Source organism: Notamacropus eugenii, chromosome 3 (genome assembly GCF_028372415.1).
Source record: "Notamacropus eugenii isolate mMacEug1 chromosome 3, mMacEug1.pri_v2, whole genome shotgun sequence".
NCBI classification, from domain to species: domain Eukaryota; kingdom Metazoa; phylum Chordata; class Mammalia; order Diprotodontia; family Macropodidae; genus Notamacropus; species Notamacropus eugenii.
The window spans coordinates 152,844,217-152,866,833 of record NC_092874.1 but is presented as its reverse complement, the minus strand read 5'-3'; the positions used below and the strand labels follow the sequence as shown (position 1 = coordinate 152,866,833).

General features: G+C 35.7%; 1 protein-coding gene across 4 annotated transcripts in view; it reads right to left on the bottom strand.

Annotated features, from left to right (window-relative positions):
- The window catches only part of NAPEPLD (N-acyl phosphatidylethanolamine phospholipase D), a 67,900-nt gene that overhangs the window by 14,273 nt on the left and 31,010 nt on the right, over positions 1 to 22,617 (bottom strand). For all 4 annotated transcript variants that reach the window (XM_072653150.1, XM_072653148.1, XM_072653147.1 and 1 more), the window contains exons 2-3: positions 15,456 to 15,771; positions 1,426 to 2,072 (exon numbers count right to left, since the gene is read on the bottom strand). In XM_072653150.1, the coding sequence (XP_072509251.1) occupies positions 1,426 to 2,072; positions 15,456 to 15,771 (963 nt within the window). The remainder of the gene's footprint in view (positions 1 to 1,425; positions 2,073 to 15,455; positions 15,772 to 22,617) is intronic.

The following is a 22,617-nucleotide window of genomic DNA, read 5'->3' as shown; positions in this document are numbered from 1 at the left end:
AAGAGTTTATATTTGATCCTAGAGGTAACAGGAAGTCACTGGAGTTTACTGAATAAAGAGGTAACATAATCCAACCTACAGTTTAGGAAAACCACTTTGGCAGCTGTATGAAAGTTCATATGAACTGAGGAGATGTTTGAAGTAACCAAATGAAAGGCTACAAAAAGTTCAGGAGAAAACTGATGAGGTCCTGAAATAGGCTAGTGGCTACATTAATGGTGACATGGTGAAAGATGCTATGAAAGCAGAAAGATCTGGGAACTTACTGAGTGAAAGGAATGACACCAAGACTGCTATTCAAAGTATGTTAGTGCCTTCTAACAATGATTGGAAAAGGGGCAGGAATGGGGATAGAAATAACATGTTATGTTTTGAACATTTTAAATTTGAGTTGTTGACAGGAAATCCAGTTCAAGATGTCCAACAAGCAGTTCGGGATGCAAGCTCACAAGAGAGATTAGGGCTGGATATGTAGGTCTAGGAGTCGTATGAATAGAAATGGTAATAGGTATCACAGAAATTACATGAAAAAGTAAAACTGCCTGGCCTAAAATAAGAAAATTGGAAGAAAAAGATCATTAGTGAAGCAGGGAAAGAAACCGATCAAGTGAATCAGAAGCATTAATTAGCAGCCTATCAGAAGAGACTATATAGATGAATAGATTATATACGTATCTATTATTATTATATATATGTATATAGGTTATATATAGAGTGTGCTAGTGGCCCAATGGGTAGAGTGCTATCCTAGAGTCAGGAAAACTTATCTTCCTAAATTCAAATCCAGCCTCAGACACTTACTAGCTGTGTGACCCCTAGGCATGTCACTTAAGCCTGTTTGTCTCAGTTTCCTAATCTGTAAAATGAGCCAGAGAAGGCAAAGGCAAACTACTCCAGTATCTTTGCCAAGAAAACCCCAAATGGGGTCATGGAGAGTCAGACACAACTGAAAAGACTAAACAACAACAAGAGAGGAAAGAGATTAGGGGTCAGTTTAAACAAATCAAGAAGTGAAAGATTGCTCTATTCTAGTATTTTGGCATTTTTATGTAAAATAAATCAAATATAATGCTTTCTGCTTGTAGGATCTTAACAGAGTGAATGTGATGTGTCTGAGTGTCTTTTTCTGCGATTGAAGCCAAATACCAATTATTTTGAATTATTTATTAAATGATATGAATATGTAATGTAGTCAAGAAATAACTTTAATCCAGCTGGATCTTTCAAATTGTTTCTGTTTTCATTAATTAGACATGTGTCACATTTATTTCAGTTTACAAATGAGCAATAGTTTACTGATTTCTTATCAGTATATGATGTAAGTGATACCACCAAATTATGGCAAATAGTAATCAAATTACATTCTTAAAATCAGATCACATAAAACATGCCCTCTTTCTAATAAACTCTTGGAAGTCCACATACCTTGGTTCATAAGCTCCAATGGGAAGTGCTGCAAGATCAAAAGGTCCAAATCGTTTTCCTATCTCTTCAAAAGCCGTACAATAACCAGTGTCTCCTGCAAAGAAAAATCTATTCCAGGGCCCCAAGACAGACCAGCTGCCCCACAAAACTTTATTGTCATCTACTGGAGTTCTTTTACACCAGTGCTGGGAAGGTGTAAAGACAAAGGTGACATCATCATGTCCAGGAATACAGTTCTCTTCCCACCAGTCCAGTTCAATCACATTCTCACATCCACAATTCTGCATCCACTCTAAAAGACCCATCGGTACAAACCATCTCAGCTCACAACCAAAGCGCTCATTTAAACTGAGTACTGTATTATAGTCCAAGTGATCGTAGTGGGTATGACTAATCATTACTGCATCTATTTTGGGAAGCTGCTCTACTGTGCATGGTGGATTGCGAAAACGTTTTGGACCGATCAATTGTGACAGTGAAGCCCGCATACTGAAAATAGGGTCAGTGAGAAATATTACTTCATCCATTTCCACCAAAACTGTTGCATGTCCAAGCCATGTAACGCGCAGACCACCTTTCTTCATTCCAACTTTTTCAGGTGTATCAACAAAATATGGGCAAACTACTGGAAGTTCTTTGTCCAGTTCCTAAAAGATCAAGAGGAAAAAAATAGCTGTTAGAAAATAAAAGACCTTATTTAGTCAAAGGTTTAAATTCTGACTCATACTAAAGACAAGACCTACTTTGGATTAGCATCTAAATAAACAAAAGGATGTGTGGTCTTACAAAGAGTCAGCTACCATACGCTGTCTCTATAATGTATTTTACTGTATTATGTATTATATATGTATTAATTAACATATGTATATATATATGTATTAATACATTCTATTATTACAAGATTAATTATTACAAAATTCATCAGGGCAACACTTTGTGAGATATGACTGTACAAAGAAAAGCACATTTCTAACATGACACAAAGTAGTCCTCCTCCAATATTTGAGCTAGACACTAATGCACTCAACAGAAAATAATAGTGAATGCTATCTAAGCATGTAAGCCATCTTGTTCTGTGCTGCTAACCTCTAAAGATTTTAGTTACTGTTGTTTTGGGAGGGGCAGAAAGGGTATGATTACATCCCTGTAAGTAATTCTTAGTACGGAAGCTCTATCTACATATTCAGGAAGGCAATTTGTCTTTAACTTGGAGTCTTCTGGCTCGCTGCCTTGTTGTGGCAGAGGGGCTTGCATAGCTCAGTGAAATTATAAGCCATGCCACGCAGGGTAACCCAAGATGAACATAGCATAGTGGAAAGTTCTGACAAAAGGCGATCCACCAGAGAAATATCTCTCGTATCTTTGCCAAGAAAATCTCAAGGACAGCATTAAAATGATAAAAAGTATGACACGGGAAGATGAGCGCTCAGATTGGAAGACATCCAACATTGTCACTGGAGAAGAGCAAAGGACAACTACGAGTAGCTCCAGAAAGAATAAAGCAGCTGGGCCAAAGCCAAAAGGAAGCTCAGCTGTGGATACGTCTGGTGACAAAAGAAAAGTTCAGTGCTGTAATGATCAATATTGAACAGAAGCCTGGAATGTAAGCTCTCTGAACCAAGAGAAGCCAGATGTGGTCAAACAGAAGATGGAAAGATTAAACATCAACATCTTGGGTATACAAATAAAGATGAAAATGGTCCCTGTCCTCATAGGGATCTCACGCAGTCTCATGGGGAGACCTCATGTGAACAACTATGTACAAACATTGGAGGTAATCTCAAAGCTAAGGCACAAGTATGAAGGAGAATATTTTGCAGAAAATGGGATTTTAGTTGAGTCTTAAAGAAGTCCAGGAGGTAGAGACAAGAAGGGCAGCCAGTAAAACACACAGTTGGCACTTGGAATAGTGCAAGGAACAGCGAGGAAGCCACTGTTAGTGGGTTGCAGAGTAAGTGGAAGGGAATAAAGTTTCAGAAGCCTGGAATGGTAAGAAGAGGCTAGATTTTAGAGGAATTTAAAAGTCAAATATGATTCTATGTTTGCTCTTGGAGCTACTAGCAAGCCACTGGAGTTTACTTAGTAGGAGACTAGATTTGGCCAAGCCATGAGCTTAAGGTAAATGAGTTTGTCAGATGAGTAAAATATGGACTTAAGTGGGGAGAGAGTTGAGATAGGGAGACTAATCAGAAGACTACGATTCCCTCAATGTTGGGAGCTCATTGTGAGAAACTCCCTCCAGCAATGCAGATCAAACACTTATTCTGCAACTTACAGATCTAGAACTCTGTAAAGGAGACAATGAGATCAAGTGACTTGATTGTTCACACAACCAAGATGTGTCAGAGGAGGGGCTTGAACTCCAGCGTACTGACCCTTAGGCTAGATCCCTATCCATGCACTCTGCTATCTCTTTATGGTATACATACATCTTCCATTCATTCTTTAACAGATGTTTCAAATTTGTTATACTTAAAAATGATTATTGAGAAAAGACCAAGCAACATAGGGCACAGTCAAGAGAAATTAAATAAATAAGCAATAAGCATATTCAAATAGTATGCTAAAACTTCTTTAGCAAGCAAAACTCAGAAGAATACATGAATTTTCTTTTATCTACAATATTTAAAATCAATGGCTTTCATAGCTGCTGACTAAAATTTTAAAAGAAAGGATATCTTAACTTAGCAATTCTGGGAGCTCAACTTGCTCTCCAAACAGTATGTGGAACATATTTACATACTGGTAATTAATTTGCTGACAATGGTATTATATTGCTTTTGTTTTTCTAACTTCCTGTTTTTTCAATGCTAAACTGTTCATATACCTCCACAAACAAAAGCAGCTTGTCTCAAATATGCAACTTCTATTACTAATAGCCCATAAATCTCAAAAGAATGTAGTATATGAAGTGAGAACCAGAAAAGAATACTTTTGTGCATGACAACCTAATTATTGAAGCTGGAAGAGACCATGTGGAGAGCAGTGAACATTTGTATTTACTTGAGGAAATCAGAATTCACTTGGCATTTCATATTCTTGGATCGTTTTTCACGGTTTTATGTCATTGTTGCTGAAGAAAAGTAAAACCCTCAAAACCATAACACTAGTTAATATTTTACTTTCCCTAATACATCAAGGTAATTGGGGAGGGAGGATCCACTATTTTTATCCTGGGCATCAAAAAGAATTAAGTACTATAAATTTGATTGAAATCAATACTTTATGTCTCCCAGCTCTTATATCTGCATGGAACAGATCCTTAACAAATATTAGTTGACTTAAAATCAGTTTAAAATCACCACAAAGCAAAATTCATTTTTTCCCCTCAAGAAAGTGAATTATTATTCTTTGATTATACCTGAACTGATATTCTTATGAACTCAGCTCCCTGGGTTTCACTGTGGAAGTGTATACACCATCTATTTGAAAGTAGTTCATGCATTTTAATTCAGTAACTTCATCTCAAAATTGAAAAATTATTTGTGTCTTTATCAAATCAAACAGATGGATAACTATGAAGGTATTGGGAGGTGAACTTTCCCTAGTTCAATCTATTAATCAAAGGCATTTAGAGAAACTTTTCTCCCATAGACACATAATTCAGAACATGAAATGATCATAAAATTAATAATACATCTGAACTGTTTTAGCTGATGAAAAAACTACCTCATACATTCTGAATAAATTTTATTGATTTATTTTAAATTTATACACTGAAACTTAAATATACAATAAGAAAATAAAAAGAAACATAAATGTAAATACCAAAACTTGAATATAAAATAGGAAAAAAGTACTGCCATATGCACAGCAGAATGTAGGAGAGGATTCAAAATATATAACACTGAGTAAATTTTTAACAAAGAACTATATTATTCAAAGCCTTCCTTTTTAAAAAAAGTTTTTTACAAAAAAAAAATTTTTTTTAAGTTTTTTACTATCCTATTGATCTAAATCTAGACCTCATTTTTCTCCTTCCTTCCAAATCTAGAGGCAGCTAGGTGACAAATGGATAAAGTGCTGGGGAAAATGTTAAGTTCAAATTCTGCCTCAAACGCCTACTAACTGTGTGACCCTGGGCAAGTCACTTAACTTCTCAGTTTCAGTATCTGTAAAGATGTACGTAACAATGGCATCTGCTTCCCAGGGTTGTTGTAAGCAACAAATGAGATAATATATGCAAAGCACTTTGATAACCTTAAAATGCTATATAAATACAAGCTAATAATGATAATAAATTCTGGCTTGTATAAACTTAAACATTGCCTATAATCACACTATTAATATCATATGTAAGAAAGCAGTCATTTAAGACATAGCCACACCAACCATGATTCATCCAAGGCTAAGACATTTGTTGAATATAAGACATTGCTGAAATCTACTTATCAGACCACACTCACTCACTGCTGCATCTTACAAATGGGATTAGTAGCCTGGTAAGGGTGATGTTGCATATATAAGAAAGAATACCTTAATGCAAGTTTTTAGTTTTTAGACGACATAGAATCACATTGGGCAGTTGTAATGGTAATTTAAATGGGAAGATTCTTCTTAAATCACATGGAAGTCTAAGTCACATGTATTGGGAGGAGCTTGCTGAATGAGTGGAACAGGAAGAGGAGGGGCTAGAGCAGAGCTCAAAGAAACTGGTCAGAGCAGTCAGAACTAAGGGAGAGAGGGAAAACAGGCAGCTGGATAGTGTGAGTGGAAGAGCTTGTTTGTGATTTTATTTAAGGAAACCTGCTTTTTATTTGTTTAAGGGAACTGGTTTGTGGGAAGCCTAATAGTGGGAAGGCTTGGGGATGGTATTGTCCTCTGCACTGTTATTGTGTATAGATTTCTTTGTTAACGTGATGGATTTGGCTTTTTGGTGTCTGAACAAATGTTTTGGTTACGTCTTCCATGTAGAGAGTCTACTTCATTTCATGATACAGAACTATGCCGACATATTGATAGCCACAATAGGTACTGTGCTGTAGCACACTGGTGCTACAGTAGCTAGGTAGCACAGTGGATAGAGTGCTGTGCAGGGAAGCAGGAAGACTCTTCTCTCTGAGATGAAATATGGCCTCCGATACCTACCAGCTGTGTGACTGTGAGCAAGTCATTTAACCCTGTTTGTCTCAGTTCCCCATCTGTAAAATGAGCTGGAGAAGGAAATAGCAAACCACTTCAATATCTTTGCCAAGAAAACCCAAAATGGGGTCACAAAAAATCATACCCAGCTAAAATGACTTAACAACAACAATAAAAGAATCACTTTGCATGTGGAGTTCATAATGAAGCCCTTGTAAGTAGGCTACTTAAAGGGGCCAAATTTGAAATTTCATTAGCCTGAAACAAATTTAGTAAAAAAAAAAGTATCACTGCATGCCTCATAAAACAGATGAGCAATTTCGAATGCTATAAGCAGAGACCTGTTGCCCACAGGATCACGAGAAAAACAAAGAAATATTCTATAAAATAGGTTAATCAGTTCAAGCATACCAACTTAAATCTGGCTGCCAAGTGGTACCGGGATGCTCTGCTTCCAAATTCAGAGATGCAGAGTCCAAAGTCTGTAAGAATACCTAGCTTGACAAATTATGCTATTCAAAAAACATCAGAAGGAAGTCCAAAAATATCACTTTGCATCAGTTGATCTTGGTCATAAGGTCCTATCATTATATAATTATCAGGAGGGTCAATGACAATAAGCCTCTAGATATTGTTGAATTTGAAAAAGTATTAGTAAATGGCTATGAACATAGTATGAAAAATGACATATGCTAAGTGCTTTACAATTATCTCATTTGATATTCATAGCACTCTGGGAAACAGATACTGTTGTTATCCCCATTTTACAGATGAGGAAACTGAGGTAAAAAGACATTAAGTAACTTGCCCAGATTCACACAGCTAGTGAAGTTGGATCTGAATGCTAGTCTTCTGACTCCAGGCCCCATCTTCTTTTGTCCAGGTTAAACATAGCATGTCCTTCAAACAATCATCATGTCATAGATTCAATGCCCTTCACCATTCTAGGTGAGCTTTTCTGCACATTCTCCATCTTACTGAGATCCCTCTTAAACCAGGGTGCCCAGAACTGTGCCCAGATTTGATAAAGGCAGAGTTCCCTGGAAACACTTAGTACTGCGGTCTTAATATTTTCATTTACATGTTTGCAACTGCGTATACTGTTTTCCTAGTTTTGTTTATGTCACTTTGCTTCAACTCATATAAGTTTTCTTATGCTTCTCTATATTCACTATATTCATCTTTTCTTATTATGCAGTAATATATACTATAACTTGTGTAGCTTACACACACACACACACACACACACACACACACACACACACACACACACACACACACACGTCCTTTCTTTTTGACTTTGACCTCCCTGAGGTTTATTCATAGCTTTGTGATCTCTAGCAGGTCATTGGGTATGGGTGTTTTAATCACTTTCTTCAGTAAGTCCAAACTGCATTCCAGAACATTTTGATCAACTCACAATTCCATCAACAGTTCATTTTTGCTTGATTATTCTCATCTTTTGTCATCTTTTTTGATTTGCTGGGGATAAGTAGAAACCTCAGAGTTGTTTTGATCTGTATTTCTCTTATTGGTGATTTGGAATATTCCACTTAGTGTTGTTAAGAGTTTGCAATTCTTTTTCTGAGATCTGTTTGTTCATTTTCTTTGACCATTTATCTCTATTAGAGAATGTCTTTGTCTCTCCACCTAGATGTCCACCAGCACCTCAAATTCAACATGTCCAACATGGAGCTTGCTACATTTCCCCCTTAAACCTGCTTTGCATGGGACTTCATTATTACTATTTTTGATAACACCATTTGTCCTGTTTTCCATGTTTGAAATCTTGGCATTCGACTCCTCTCTCCCTCACCTCTCCTTGTCTAATCAGCTACCAAATCCTTTCAATTCCACCTCCAAAACATCCCTTGCATCATCAGTCTTTTCTTCTCAATTCTCATTGCAATCTCCCTAGGACAGGCATTTTATTACTATCCAACTGCACTAAAAAATTTTAAAAGCTTCCTATCTTCTCTCTCTCCCCCTTTCCCAATCCATCCATCATACCACTGCTAGAATATCCTGCTACACATGAATTAAGCCAGGGCACTTCCATATCAAAAAGTGTTCAGTGTCTATCAAGTAGAACCTGCCATTCAAAGTTCAACATAGTGTAGAGCTACCCTGCTTTATTTCATATTGCTACTCCCCACAATTCTCTATTCTAGCCAAAATGAACTATTCTATGCCCTGAAACAACCCCTTCTGCAATTCCTCAGCCTGCTCGCTATTCTAAAATGTCCCATTCCTTTTCATTTATATTCCTATTCATCTTCTAAATCTCAACTCAGTAGTCACTTCTAAAACCTTACCTGATAATTAATCATCTCCTCCCAAACCTCATGAGACATTTTGTTCTGCAACTCTGTAATCTACTTATATAATATTGCATATCTCTGCATGTAGTTCAGTACTTTACAATGACAGGCTTAACAAAATGTTTGCTGAATTGAAGTGAGTTTATGTCTTTTTCCCAGTTTATCTAAACTTTGTATCACTTCCACCATCTGCCACAGTGCTTTTCACACATCAGGCTCTAATAAATGGGGCCTTTGTTGTTACTTTTAAATAATACCTCTTGAATATATAACCTCTCTTTCATTCCCACTGCAACCACTCAATCAGGTCACCATTACAATGTGTATATATCGCACCTATTATAGTATCCTTCGAAGTAGTTCTTCATCTTCTCCCCACTCCAACCTAACTTACATATATCACTGTCATGTCAATATTCCTACTGTACAACTCTGATCATGGCACTCCCCTCTTCAAAAACCTTTGTTCTCTACCAAATAAAGCACAAATTCCTTAGACTAGTATTCAAGGTCCCTTCACAACTTAGATCCAATGTACTTTTCTAGCTTTACTCTGCACTAACTCCCCCCTTTCCACATGACTGCCAAAATGGACTATTTCCTGAATTGGTCTTGTACTTACCTACCTTTACGTACACACCATCTTTTACCTTTCAAATGCCCTCTTTTCCCCACTGCCCCATCTTCTTCTCCCGAAATCCTATCCATTCTGTAAGTGCCAACTGAAATGCTTAATCTATGACACCTTCCTTGATCCCCCTACCAGAAAGTAATTTTTCCTCCCTTGTATTTCATGGCAGTTTTTCTCTCTCTTATGTACATATTATATCCCATCTTGTACTGTAACTATTCGTGTGTATATCTCCAGTATCATAAGCAACAACTTAAGAGCAAGAAATTTTATTACTTTTGTATCCTTTAGCACTTAATTTAAAACTTTGTATATGGGTAGATATTTACTAAATGTGTGTTATGTATTGGACTAAATAGGTCATAAACTTGGAAGAAAGATCTCAAAAAATCCATCATTTTGAAACACCAGGGAGGAGTAAAAAAAAGTTTGAGATAAAAACTTCTAGTGTCACAGTCTTAGGATATGTATCAACCTATTAATTTTCATCCTGCAAAAGATAAACTCAATGATGAGGCTGCCCCAACAGCAATGCAAGAGGATGAAGACTTATTTTAAATTTCTTCTGTAAAAATCTGTGCCAATTATTTGCAACATGGAGACTGTCAAATTGCCCATTTTGAAAGTGGGTCTGCAATTACCTTGGTTGGATTCAAGGAATCTGTGGGTTGAAAACTAATAAACTGTCACAAGCCTCAAGCAAACAGTCATACTGAAGGCATGGTTATAGACTAAAGACACCCTGAGGCCGATGGCTGGTGGATAAAAGCCAATAGCATATGCCAAGTGTCTCGTCATTTACCATGTAACTCTCAACAAGAGAAGCAGTCCTGCTGAAATACTATGCTGTATTTCAAGACTTGCCACAATCACCTCCAGCAAGATTTATAAGGAAACTTGAAAATAAACAATAACATAATGAATGCTATTCTGTCCCCCTTCATTTTCACCACAAGTGTTGAGTGTTTTCTAGGAAATACGATCACAGATCCTGCAATCGTAGAACCTGGGTTCAGGTCCTACTTCTGATACATACTACCTGTGTGATCCTGGGAAAGTCACTTAAACTCAGTCTGTTTCAGTTTTCTAGTTGGCAAAATTAAAGTGATGGATTAGATGGCCTCTAAAGTTCCTTCCAGTTCTACACCTGTGATCTTCTCATTTATATCTATAATCTTAAGATCATATTTAAATACAAGATGGCCTCTGAAGCCGTATAAGTAAGGGTAAAGGGCAATATATGTAATTCATGTTTTTGCATGGACAGCTAGGTAGCTCAGTGGATAGAACACTGAGTCTGGAGTCAGGAAGATTCATTTTCCTGAGTTCAAATCTGACCTCAGACACTTCCTAGCTGTCACCTGTCACTTAATCTTGTTTGCCTCAGTTTCCTTATCTTTAAATGAGTTAGAGAAGGAAATGGCAAACCTCTCCAATATCTTTATCAAGAAAACCTCAAGTTGGGTCACAAAAAGTCAGACCCAACTGAAATGAAACAGCAACAGCTGCAGCAATAACAGTATTTAGATACTATTGTAAACTACAACAGCTTATATTTGTAGGTTGCTTTACATATATTTTCCCCTTATGGCAACCCCTTTAGTATTAAGAATCAAAGAGAACTTTAAGTGACCTTCCCAAGATTGTATAGTTGAGGTGCAAGGACTACATTTCCAGTCTCCTGACTCCTGATCTCAAACCGTTTCCATGGCACCATGTTGTCCATGGAATAAAATTCTCTTTAACCCTATACCTCATTTATCTAATCTTAATCTACCTTCATACTTTCAAGGGTGTGTTGTTTACAATACAGATTCTCTTTCTGTGTACCTAGTATGCTTCAGGGGTGGGGAATCTGCAGCCTTGAGGCCACAAGTAGGTGGTCATCCTTCTTTTAGGTCCTCAGTGCAGCCTTTTGACTGAGTGCAAGTTTTAGAGAACATATCCTTTTTTTAAGGGGATCTGTTCTGGAAGTCTGGATTCAGTCAAAGGGCTTTGAGACCGAAGGTTCCCAACCCTTACTATGGTTACTACAATGGTTCTATGGTTTATCTACTCTCCCCAGAATGGCCTCCTTAATTGCAATTTTCTTCCTTCTAAATTAGCACATTAGAGACTATGGTGTGCAAATTGTCATTGGTGTTTAAAATAAATCATTATAAAAATGCTGATCATTTTTTTTCCATTTTCTATTTGTTGTCCTTCTGTCATCATTGATAAATGCTTTCAGGATGATAGAGCTTAGTTGAGTCTCATGTCAAAGTTTCTTAAAATTGTTTAAACCTCCAAATATTTTTATGTTAAATGAGATAATACTACTCAAAACTTTCTGCCATCTCTGAAGTGTTTACAAACTGTTATCTTTAGGTTCCATATCTGACTACTTGGAAAGGAGAATAAAGTGTTTTTTTAACTAAAATAGTTTCTAGGTGCTCATACTCAAGTTATTTTTGATAATGTTCTATAGCCTAATTGTATCAATTATTCATTGTTCCATTGCCCTTTAGGTCACCTGAAATTTTAATTTTTTCCAAAATTTGTGATTTACTGCCATATGATATCATTAATGAAATATTATTATTAAAGAGATAGGTTTTTTGTAGCAGCAAGCAGCTTAGGTTGATTTAAAGTACTGTGGAATTCACAGATTTGATAAAATCTGATCTCATTTGTCTAATTTTATATAATGGGCCAGAATCTAAATTTGTACAGAGTGTCCAAGTACCTAAATTCCTCCTCCATGATTGTAAAGTCAGACAACTCCCAGAGGTCCACAATGGTCCAGGGTACGGGTAGGGAACCTGCGGCCTGGAAGCCACATGTGGTCCTCTAAGTCCTCAAGTGTGGTCCTTTGACTAAATCCAAACGTCACAGAACAAATTCCCTTAATAAAGGGATTTGTTCTATAAAACTTGGACTCAGTCAAAAGGCTGTACCTGAGGACTTAGAAGGCTGCAGGTGGCCTCAAGGCCACAGGTTCAACACCCTTGGTCTAGGGAATCCAAAGGAGACCAACTTGGGTCTAGATTCATCCCAGTCTCAAGTAAAAATCATTAAGTACTATACTAACAAATTAATGATCAGAGGGGATGGCTTTCTGTTTTGTTTCGGTTTTACTTTAATGTAGTCACCTTCTCTTCTTCACTGAATGAAACATTCCAGAGGCAGGTCTCTTCACCACTCCTCTGTGCGTGTGTGTGTGTGTGTCCATTTTTCCCTTCTCCCCTTCTTTTTCTTTCTCTTTAAAGAAGGGAATCATGATGGAAAATGCTATTCATGTCCAGAGAAAGAACTATGAAGTCTGGATGGAGATCAAAGTGTACTATTTTCATTTTTGGTTTTGGTTTTTTTTTCGCAGCTTCCCCTTTCTGTTCTGTTTCTTCTTTCACAACCTGACTAATGTAGAAATACGTTTAACATGATTGCATATGTATAACCTATATCAGAATGTTTGCCATATTGGAAAGGGGGAATAGCAGGGAGGGAGAAAAATTTATAACTCAAAATCTTAGTGAAAATGAATGTTGAATTTTTACAGCCAGTGTTTCTAATAAAGGCCTCATTTCTCAAATATATAGAGAACTGAGTCAAATTTATAAGAATACAAGTCATTCCCCAATTGGTAAATGGTCAAAGGATATGAACAGGCAGTTTTCAGATGAAGAAATTAAAGCTATCTATATATCTATAGTCATATGAAAAAAAAATGCCCTAAATTACTACTGATTAGAGAAATACAGATTTTTCTTTCTCGTGGTTTTTCCCTTTTGTTCTGATTCTCCTTTCACAACATAAGTAATGTAAAAATATGATTAACATAACTGTACATGTATGACCCAAATCAGATTGTCTGCTATTCTGAGAAGACAGGAGGGAAGGAAGCGGGGAGAAAAATTTGGAACTAAAAGTCTTAAAAAAGTGAACACTGAAAACTATCTTTACATATAATTGGGGAAAAAATACTATTAAATGGGAAAAAATGAAAGTTGAAAATTATCTTTACATGTAATTGGAAAAAGTAAAATAATATTTACAAAAAAAAAGAAATTAGTTTCTAGGGCTATGGACCTCTTGTGTGGGCTAGTTTAGTCAGAGCTTGACCAATGCCAGCTTTGATCAGCATATTATCATCTTCCCCCCAGAAGATCATCTTTACCCCACAGAATATGTTTTTAAAGCTACTAACCATAGTGGCCTTATACCAGTAGGCATGTAGGCATACAAGCAAAGACTGTGTGTAGTAACTGTCACACAGAATAAAGTATACAAGATACTGAATTCTAGCACAGAGACTCAATCAAAATAATTGAAAACATTGACTATGTGTTGACAGAAATTAAGGCTGAGAGCAGGTCCCAGATATAAAAAACTCACTCTGAGGCTGCAAATTGGAAATAACAATGAATATGGCTATATTTCTCCAAAAGAAAATGGTGCGTAAAAGGACTGCAGATGCAGCTATTTCTCAGATCTACAAAAAGAATGTGGCCCCCTGGTTGTACACTATTGAATAGTTTTGATCACGAACAAGGCCCTGAAGCACACAGTACTGCAGTATCCTAGTCTTTGTGGATTTAAAGCTCCTGTAGCAGGAGTCAAACAAATGGAGTCAACCAGTTTCCTTGAAAAAAAAAGTGAAGAAAAAATATGGATGTTTGAATAGACAGTAGAGACAGTAATAATATGCCTACCTACTGTTCTATCTATCAATTTCCAAAATTAGAAGCTAGTATAGTTACAGATAAAAATTCTAAATTCAGGATTCTTACAGAATCAAAAGTTGATACATACTTTATAACTCTAGCTTAGTTTCCCTAAACAGCCAAGATACCTGGTTAAAAACCACGTATTTATCAATGACTCTGGGTTAAAAGAAGAATCATATCTCCCCATGTAAGTAGATCTGATTCTATATAAGTAAAAAGAGAGGTTTTAGAATTAAAAAAAGAAAAGTTCCAATAAGCTTCATTTTTATAAGCCTCATAACTCTGTCAACTACTTTCACCTAATTCACTTATTTTTCCCTACCCAGTATTCTATTCCTTTACATACAACCAGGATACTTATTACCACTGTTTCCCTAATATGAAAAATGTATTCACACTAAGATCATTTTCCAAGAACTTAGCACCAAAATTATAGTTGTCCTTAAGGACCCAGGTGCCTGAGTCAAATATTTGAACTAGTACTAATAATGTACTACACCATTACCATATTAGGATGAACAATTTTTTCATTAACAACTTCCACTAATCATTGTTTTAGAAAACTGGTAAAAATACAAGTTTGGTTTTATTTTAAAATTTTCCCTTACTTTTATTCTTCTAAGATGATATTAAAAAACAAAGAGAATTAAAGTTGATTATAAAAAGTCACCAAAAGAAACTCTCAGTATTTTATAATGGTCTACAAAGCTACATAGCATTCATAATATCAACAATAAATTGTAAAACTCATAAATGCCACATGTATACTACCTAAAATCTGTTGAAAAATAAAATAAATGGTTGTCTTTCATATACAGTAGTGACACTGTAAACCCAAGCTAGGGGCTCTGAGTATTTTATACATACATACAAAATATGTACAAACATACACACATATTTATATTTTATATATACTCTTTTACCCAGATTCCCTCTTGACAAATAAAAGTCAAATTCTACCATAAGTAAAACTGTTTGATATGTACTTCTTTTAACCAGTAATTTTGAAAAATGAAACTGAAAAAGTGCCAATTCATTAGAGACACTAATACCCCATGGGCCCAATGTAAAGATGTTTGTAGAAGAATAACTATAAAATTTCCCCTGTAATTTTAATTCCTGATTGACTGAGGGGCAGAATGGTCAAATCACCTAAGCAAAGCACATTAATTTATAGGTTATTCTCTAAAAGCTCACTGAGATTTCATTTAACTGTGATATAGTTTATAGTGTTATAACCCAATATTACAGTTACAGAAAAAATACAAGACACTAAATAAAATCATCTACCTCTTTACAACGTGGAATTTTGCTGTTATCTTTTTCCAGTACTACCCATTTCAAAACCTCTGAAAGAGATGGGTATTTCCATGTTGGCCAAGGGTTGATGTATCTTCCGTCTTTTCCTTTCTGTGATTTAGTTACAGCTTCCTCTAACCGATAGTCTAGCCTGAAGCTTTTTCTGCATGACCTCTCAGAATCTTTTATGTTACGTCTGCTTGAATCCTTGCATTTTTTTTTCACTTCTTCCAAGAGGTGGTTGTTGCTTATTGTTATAGAAGATTCACTGTCCTCTTGGTTTTCTTCCATCTTGTTTGTTGATGATCTAAAAACAGAGAAAGGAAAATAATTAAATTCAAAAACAAAAGATTGTCATAATTTCCTTATTCAGTCTTCCTTTACCATACTTTCTGCCTCTTCAGATAAAATGAAAAGTACTTATACCCATTTGCCACTGGGATTCCAAGATATCACAAGGCTTTCAACTAAGATACCAACCAGGAGGCTCTGGTTGTGCAGGTACTTTAGAAAGGATCCTGGGCAAACATAGCCCATCTGAAGGAGCCAAAGCACAAGCCCATCCCCACACATGATCAAAGGGAAAGGATCTACTACATATATAAGGAAAAACAGTGCATTTCTCTTTATTCTATTTTTGAGTTTGGTTTTAGGGGGAAAATGTTCTTGCAGATAAATTTAATGTTTTATCTTGTCAGAAAGCTAAATTTCTTACTGTTTTTCAAATATAACTCTCCATCTCCCAACTCCATGCCTTTTTGCTGGCTACTCCCCATGGCTAGAATGTGCTCCTCCTCACTGTCACCTCCTTGCTTCCTTCAAAAGTCAACTGAAATCTTATCTTTTGGTGTAGGTCTGTCCCTACCCCTTCTTCACTAAAAGCATCTTCACTCTCGGATTACTACAAATTTACATTAGATAAGCAGATAAATGTGTGCATATTTCTATCTATAGATGTGTATATATACATACATACATACATACACACATATGTATACTGTTACACATACATAGTTGCTTGCCTACTGTCTCCTGCTCAAAAGAGGGCAAAATACCCATACACAAAAAGTTTCACTTAAGAATACTTTCAACTCAACTATGATATAGATAGGAAGAAGAAGAAGGGAAAAGAAAGTCTAAGAGGGAGGGAAGATTCAGGGAGGGATCTATCATAAACAAAACAAACCTTAGGCTTGAAACACAAGTCCCTTAAAGGCAGGGACTATTTTTGCCTTATTTTGTATCCATCTAGCAGTTTGCTTTCATGGTGACTGGAGATGGGGGAGGAGAATAGGGAAAAAAAAGGACGGAACTGCACAGTGCAAATATGGGTATACTAGGTATAATCACTAAATTAATTGTTGGTCGTCTAAATAAATGTACCAGTGAATGACCAGAGAAGTAAGATACTCTTAGAAGAACCTGATCACACTGTTAGTGACTTCTTCATGATAAATGAAAGAAAACTGGATGCTTTTTCATAGAAAGAGGGCTCACAGGTTCTTCTTAGGCAAACGGAGGGCCTGATTTCATCATGTACCTTGCTGTACACACTTGGCCATCTCACTTCACAGTAAGTTCGTGATTAGCAAAAGAAAAAGGTATACTATGAAGGAAATTTTAATTTATGCACAAACAAGTATGACAGAAAATGACAAGGCAGAATCTAAGAAAGAATTTTCAATTTAATTCAGCAGCTATGTTTTAAACACCTAGGTGCCAGGTATTATGCTCAGTGCTAAAGCAAAAATGCAAATATCTTTGTATTCAAAGAGTTTATACTCTACTGGTTGAAAATGTGACAAAATCCTCCAAAACAAATAAACAAATTGGACAACTGCAACAACATCAATTAAATTGATTAAAAGCTATTAAATGCTTTAATATGTTAAGCAGAAAAAACACAAAGATATTGACCTTGATTATCACCATTCCTTCAAAAGTTTAACTGAGGTAAAGTATTCATCTCATTACAGAGATTCAAAGCACCCAGAAACCAACCTAGCCAAAAGCCACTTAATTCTCCTTGCCAAGCAGAGATAAAAGATAGACATAGGCAATGCTGATTTAGAATACAAACATACTTGGATAATACTACAAAGAATGATAGCAAATAATTATTAACAATAGCTATCAATTATATGCCACTTTAAAGTTTACAAAGTGCTTTATATGTTATCTCATTTGATCCTCACCAGCTATGAGTTAGGTGCTATTATTATTCCCATTTCATAGTTGGGGAAACTGAGGCTAAAGTATTTCACCAAAGTATTTAGGCTTCAATTTCAGTATTTGACCTTCCAGTGAATATCCCGACTTAATTTCTTTAAGTATCAACTGATTTTATCTCTCTGCTGTCCAAGGGACTTTTAAGAGTCTTCTCCAGCTCCTCAACACTTTGGCCACATAATAGAATTCTTTGGGAAAGACTGTGATGTTGGGAAAGATTGAAGACAAAAGGAAAAAGAGACAGCAGAGGATGAGATGAATAGACAGTGCCACGGAAACAACAAACATGAACTCGGACAGACTGATAATAGAAAACAGAAGGGCCTGGAATTTTTATGGCCCATAGGCTCATGAAGAGTCGGACATGAATGAACAACCGAGGCTAACAGAGGTTAAATGACTTGCCCTGAATAACATACAACTAGTGAGTTTCTGAGGCAGGATTCAAACTCAAGCCTTCCTGATTCCAAGTCCAACACTCTACCCAGTACATTGCACAGCTATACAAAATACATAAATGGTAGGAGTTTGAAAAGAATTTGCAACCATGAAGAGCTCATGTTACCATTTATTCTCCAACCTGAGGGTGTTCTGCCCAAAGGAAGGTAAATTTTGATAGACAAAAGATACCTAGCTAACTTGAAGTTTATGGGCTAGAATTCTTTCTCAGACCAAACCTTAAACTCAATTCACTCTGGATCTTATGGATTGGATGCCCACGCACCACTTAATGGTTATTTTTTAAGTCCTCCTGGCTCTGAGTGCACGTAAATAGTATTTGTTTCTCTTTTGGCCAGCAGCCCTGAGGGTCTTCCCCTCCTAATTTGATTTTGATTTTTTTTTTTTTTTTATAAAAGGGGCCATCTCTTGATTCACTTCTTAAAGAAGCCTATTCACTGAATGGGCAGTAAGAACTTGAAAAGACCTTAGCTTAAAAGGGCTAAGGCCTCCCACAGCATCCTGGGCCATCTCCAGTCATTCTGATCTCTCTCTGGCCACTAGACCCAAATGGTTCTGGAGGAGAAAATGAGGCTGATGACCTTGCACAGCCCTCCCTCACTCAAATCAAAGTCAATTGCAAGCCATGTCATCATCTCCCTGATGTCATGATCCTTCTCAAAAAAGGAAGGACAAACCACACCCACACAACCACAAAAGTCAAAGAAACAAAGTAATCATTAGACGGAGACAAAGATGTTACTCTGTGCTTACCTCTGCCATTATCAGGAATCTAAAGAGCTACAGATTGCTACAAAGCATCAGTCCCAGTGCTCTAACTGCACTCCACTATATTTCCTAAAACAATCACTAAACTTTAATTTGTTAATGGAAATAATACTGAGCTGCCTCAGGAGTCTGAAAGTAAATTGTGGAATGATGTTGTCAGACAAGGTCAAAATCAGATCACATCCAGAATACTGCATTTAATTCTAGACCTAACATTTCAGAATGAATATTGACAAATTAGAACTCTCCCAGAAGAGGGCAATCAAGGTGGTCATGAAAACCATGTAGATGAGAATTATATGAATTGACTCTACTGAGAAAACTTAGATGAGACATATGCTTATCGTCTTTAAATAAAGGACCATGTGGTGTAGAACTGGAAATGCCTTTAAATATCTTGCCATATCTCTTCATTTTACAAAACAGGAAACTGAGTTCCCAAGAAGTTTAGTGCTTTGGCTAATGTCACACAGGTACAAAACTCACACAGCTTCAAAAGCCTCAACTAGTTCAAGGTTAAACTATTCTTAAAAGATCATGCCAATGGAACATTGTACTATAAGAAATGATGAGCAGGATGCTCTCAGAAAAACCTGGAAAGACTTGCATGGGCTGATGATGCAAAGTGAAATGTATGGTGAACAAAGAAACAGCAATATTGTATGATGATCTGCTGTGAATCACTTAGCTAGCTATATATATATGTACATATATACATACATATTTATATATATGTACATATATATATAGTATTGACCCAAGACAATTCTGAAGGAGTTGTGATGAAAAATGCTGCCTATATCCAGAGAAAAAACTAATAGTATCTGAAGAGACTTAAGTATATTTTTTTTACTTTATTTTTCTAGAGTTTTTTTCTGTCTAGGTTTTATTTCACAACATGACTATTAAGGAAATGTTTTGCATAACTACACATGTATAACCTATGTCAAATGGCTTGCCTTCTCAATGAGGAGGGGGTGGAGAGGGAAGAAGGGAGAGAATTTGGAACTCAAAGTTTTTAAAATGAATGTTAAAAATTGTTTTTACATATAAGTGGGGAAAAATAAAATACTAAATGGGGGGGAAGAATGCAAAAAAAAATCATGCCACTCATATTCTAACTAAGTTATGTTTTCTTATTCTCACTTTTTGATACCAATCCTTTTTTTATGTTTGAGCTAATTACAGAGCTCCCTAAGAAGTCACATCGCTCTCTTTAAACATCTTCCCCTTATATTCCTCATTACAATTATTTCCAATTGTTAGGGCAAAATTTCGTTCCTAACAAGCTCCTATATCTCATGACAAAGTCCCTTTAGAGTGTTAAGCCACTGGAAGGTAACTCCCTGGAACTTCCTAAAATCCACTATCCACTCTCTTAAAGTCTAGTGTAGATGTCAGATTGTACGTCATACTGTGATGAACAGAATGTGGTATTTGGAGTAAAGAAGAACCAAGTTTGAGTCCTGCCTTGGATATTTACTCAGTGAATGACTAGAGGCAAGTCACTTGGGCCTCTTGTAAAATGAGGGGTTTAGACTCAATGACTCCCAAGATTCCTTCTAGCTCTAAATCTAAAAGCCTAAAATCTATTTCAAATCCTAAGATAACATGATCATTTCCTTCCAAGGTTCTGGTTTTGATTTCACCAGCTTCTCTTTATTAAGTCTCTGGAACAGCCACAAACTCAGGAGAAAAAAAATTTCTAAGCATGAGTAATAAAAAAAAAAAAAACATTCTAGAAGAGATGAAAACATTTAGATGGAATATATCAGATGCAGTTTCACAAGACTGCTAAGGCAGCTGAAGCCAGATTAAAATATAATTGGGAAATATTTAACAAAATTAAAATACAACAGAACAAAGATAATGTTAATATGTGGTTTTTTATTACAATATGCAGCCTGAAGGAATTCTTAAGTATGGCTTAGTAGCCAGACACTACTGGCATATGCCATGATTCCACAGAAATATGTGATCAGAAGGAGGAAAGAAATGCTCTTTTCATGGGCAAAATGCAAAACCAGAAAGCTGGTACCAAAACCCCAAAATTCAACTAGAAAAAAGAAAAAGGACAAAAGTATGGAGACTCATTAAAAGCAGAAATTGCAGATAGGAGACCTACTAATGGGGAGAATTTAAATAAAATTCCAATTACTAGTAACATTTAAAATTGAATCTTTTAGTTTGAAAGAAAGTGAAAACTAAAATTGTTTTTTTTTTTTTCAGTACTAGAGCACAAGCAGCTGTAAAGTAGAGCAGGGCAAGAGACTAGACTTTTTTTTAGACTTAAGGTAATTCTTTGATAGATTTTTTTTTTATTACAATACTGCTCTTACTTTGACAAATGTTAGTAAGTAATCTAATTAAAACAAAAGTCTTTAGAGAAATAAATCTGATCTGTAATCAATACGAACACAGCACTGTGCTCTCATGGTACCAAAGAGACTAAGTTTCAAATTCAGCAAGTAAGTTTTAGCTTAATGAAAATCACCCATTTAAAATAGCTTATTTACTTATAAGACAACCAAAAAAATAGATTCAGTTTCTTATTTACTTACAAATAAGCATCTAATGAATTAGAAATTACAGTGAAATTTTATTTCCTGAGACCCCAAATTATTTTTCAAGTATTTCCTTCTATTTTTTAAAGTTATCAAATCCATAGGCTCAAACATTAAGTTAGCATAAATATAAAATAAAGGAAATGAATGTCAGCAGAGCTATAAATGGCCATTTACCTTTTATTAAAAAGGGAGAAAATTAATTGAAAAATGGATTTAAAAACTGATTAAAGATATAATCATTACTACCCAAAGTAGAAAGACACTATTACATGGCAAATGTTTTGCCATGGTATTATACAGCAATACTTTATCTCAATAAAATCACAATATAGTCCCTGCCTTCAGGATAGCTACTTATGTAAAAAATAAAGAGACTGTAGTGAAAATCTTGGTTCTCTTGTCTATTAGCATCCTGAGGTTTGTCTGCTAAATGCTCAAAAAAATACAGAATTTCCAGTAAATATATTACTTATTAAAAGGAATTAAAAGATTAAAGAATTAAAAGATAAGGAATATTAATGGTTTATATGCAAAAGTCACATTATAAAGCACCACTTGATTATAGTTATCTAGTTTAACAACCCCTCCCCCATATTCTGAAAGAGATACTTGAGGCTCAGGAAGGTTATAACTTTCCTAAAGTCATACGGGTTGGTAACATCAGAGGTGGGATTTGAGAATAGGTCCTCTAATTTCAGAGTCTGGGGCTTGTTCTACTCATTTAAATATTTAAACAATGTGCTTATAAGTACAGTAAAGTTCATCTAATTTAAATCCACTTTTCTATCTTATTAACATTGCTGATTGATGCAGTTCAAAGAGTCTCTCAACATTTCAAGAATTTGTGCTTGTATAATTGTAATATATGCCAAAACATACAAATTCTTCCCAATCATCAGATGAAAATATTTCTACAAATATCACAGTAGGCTGTTTTCTCTGACCCTTTCTTAAAATTCAAGAATTCTTTAACTGAATTCTAGTCACTAATGTCTTACTTCTCAGAGGACTTCAGTTTGCACAACTGTTTTCCTCACTTTGAAATTAAACTTCTGTTTGATTCCTGACTCTGTCTCTGGCCTGCTTTGTTAGGCTCTGGTCACTCACAAGTTAAAGACTGGTTCCAGTTC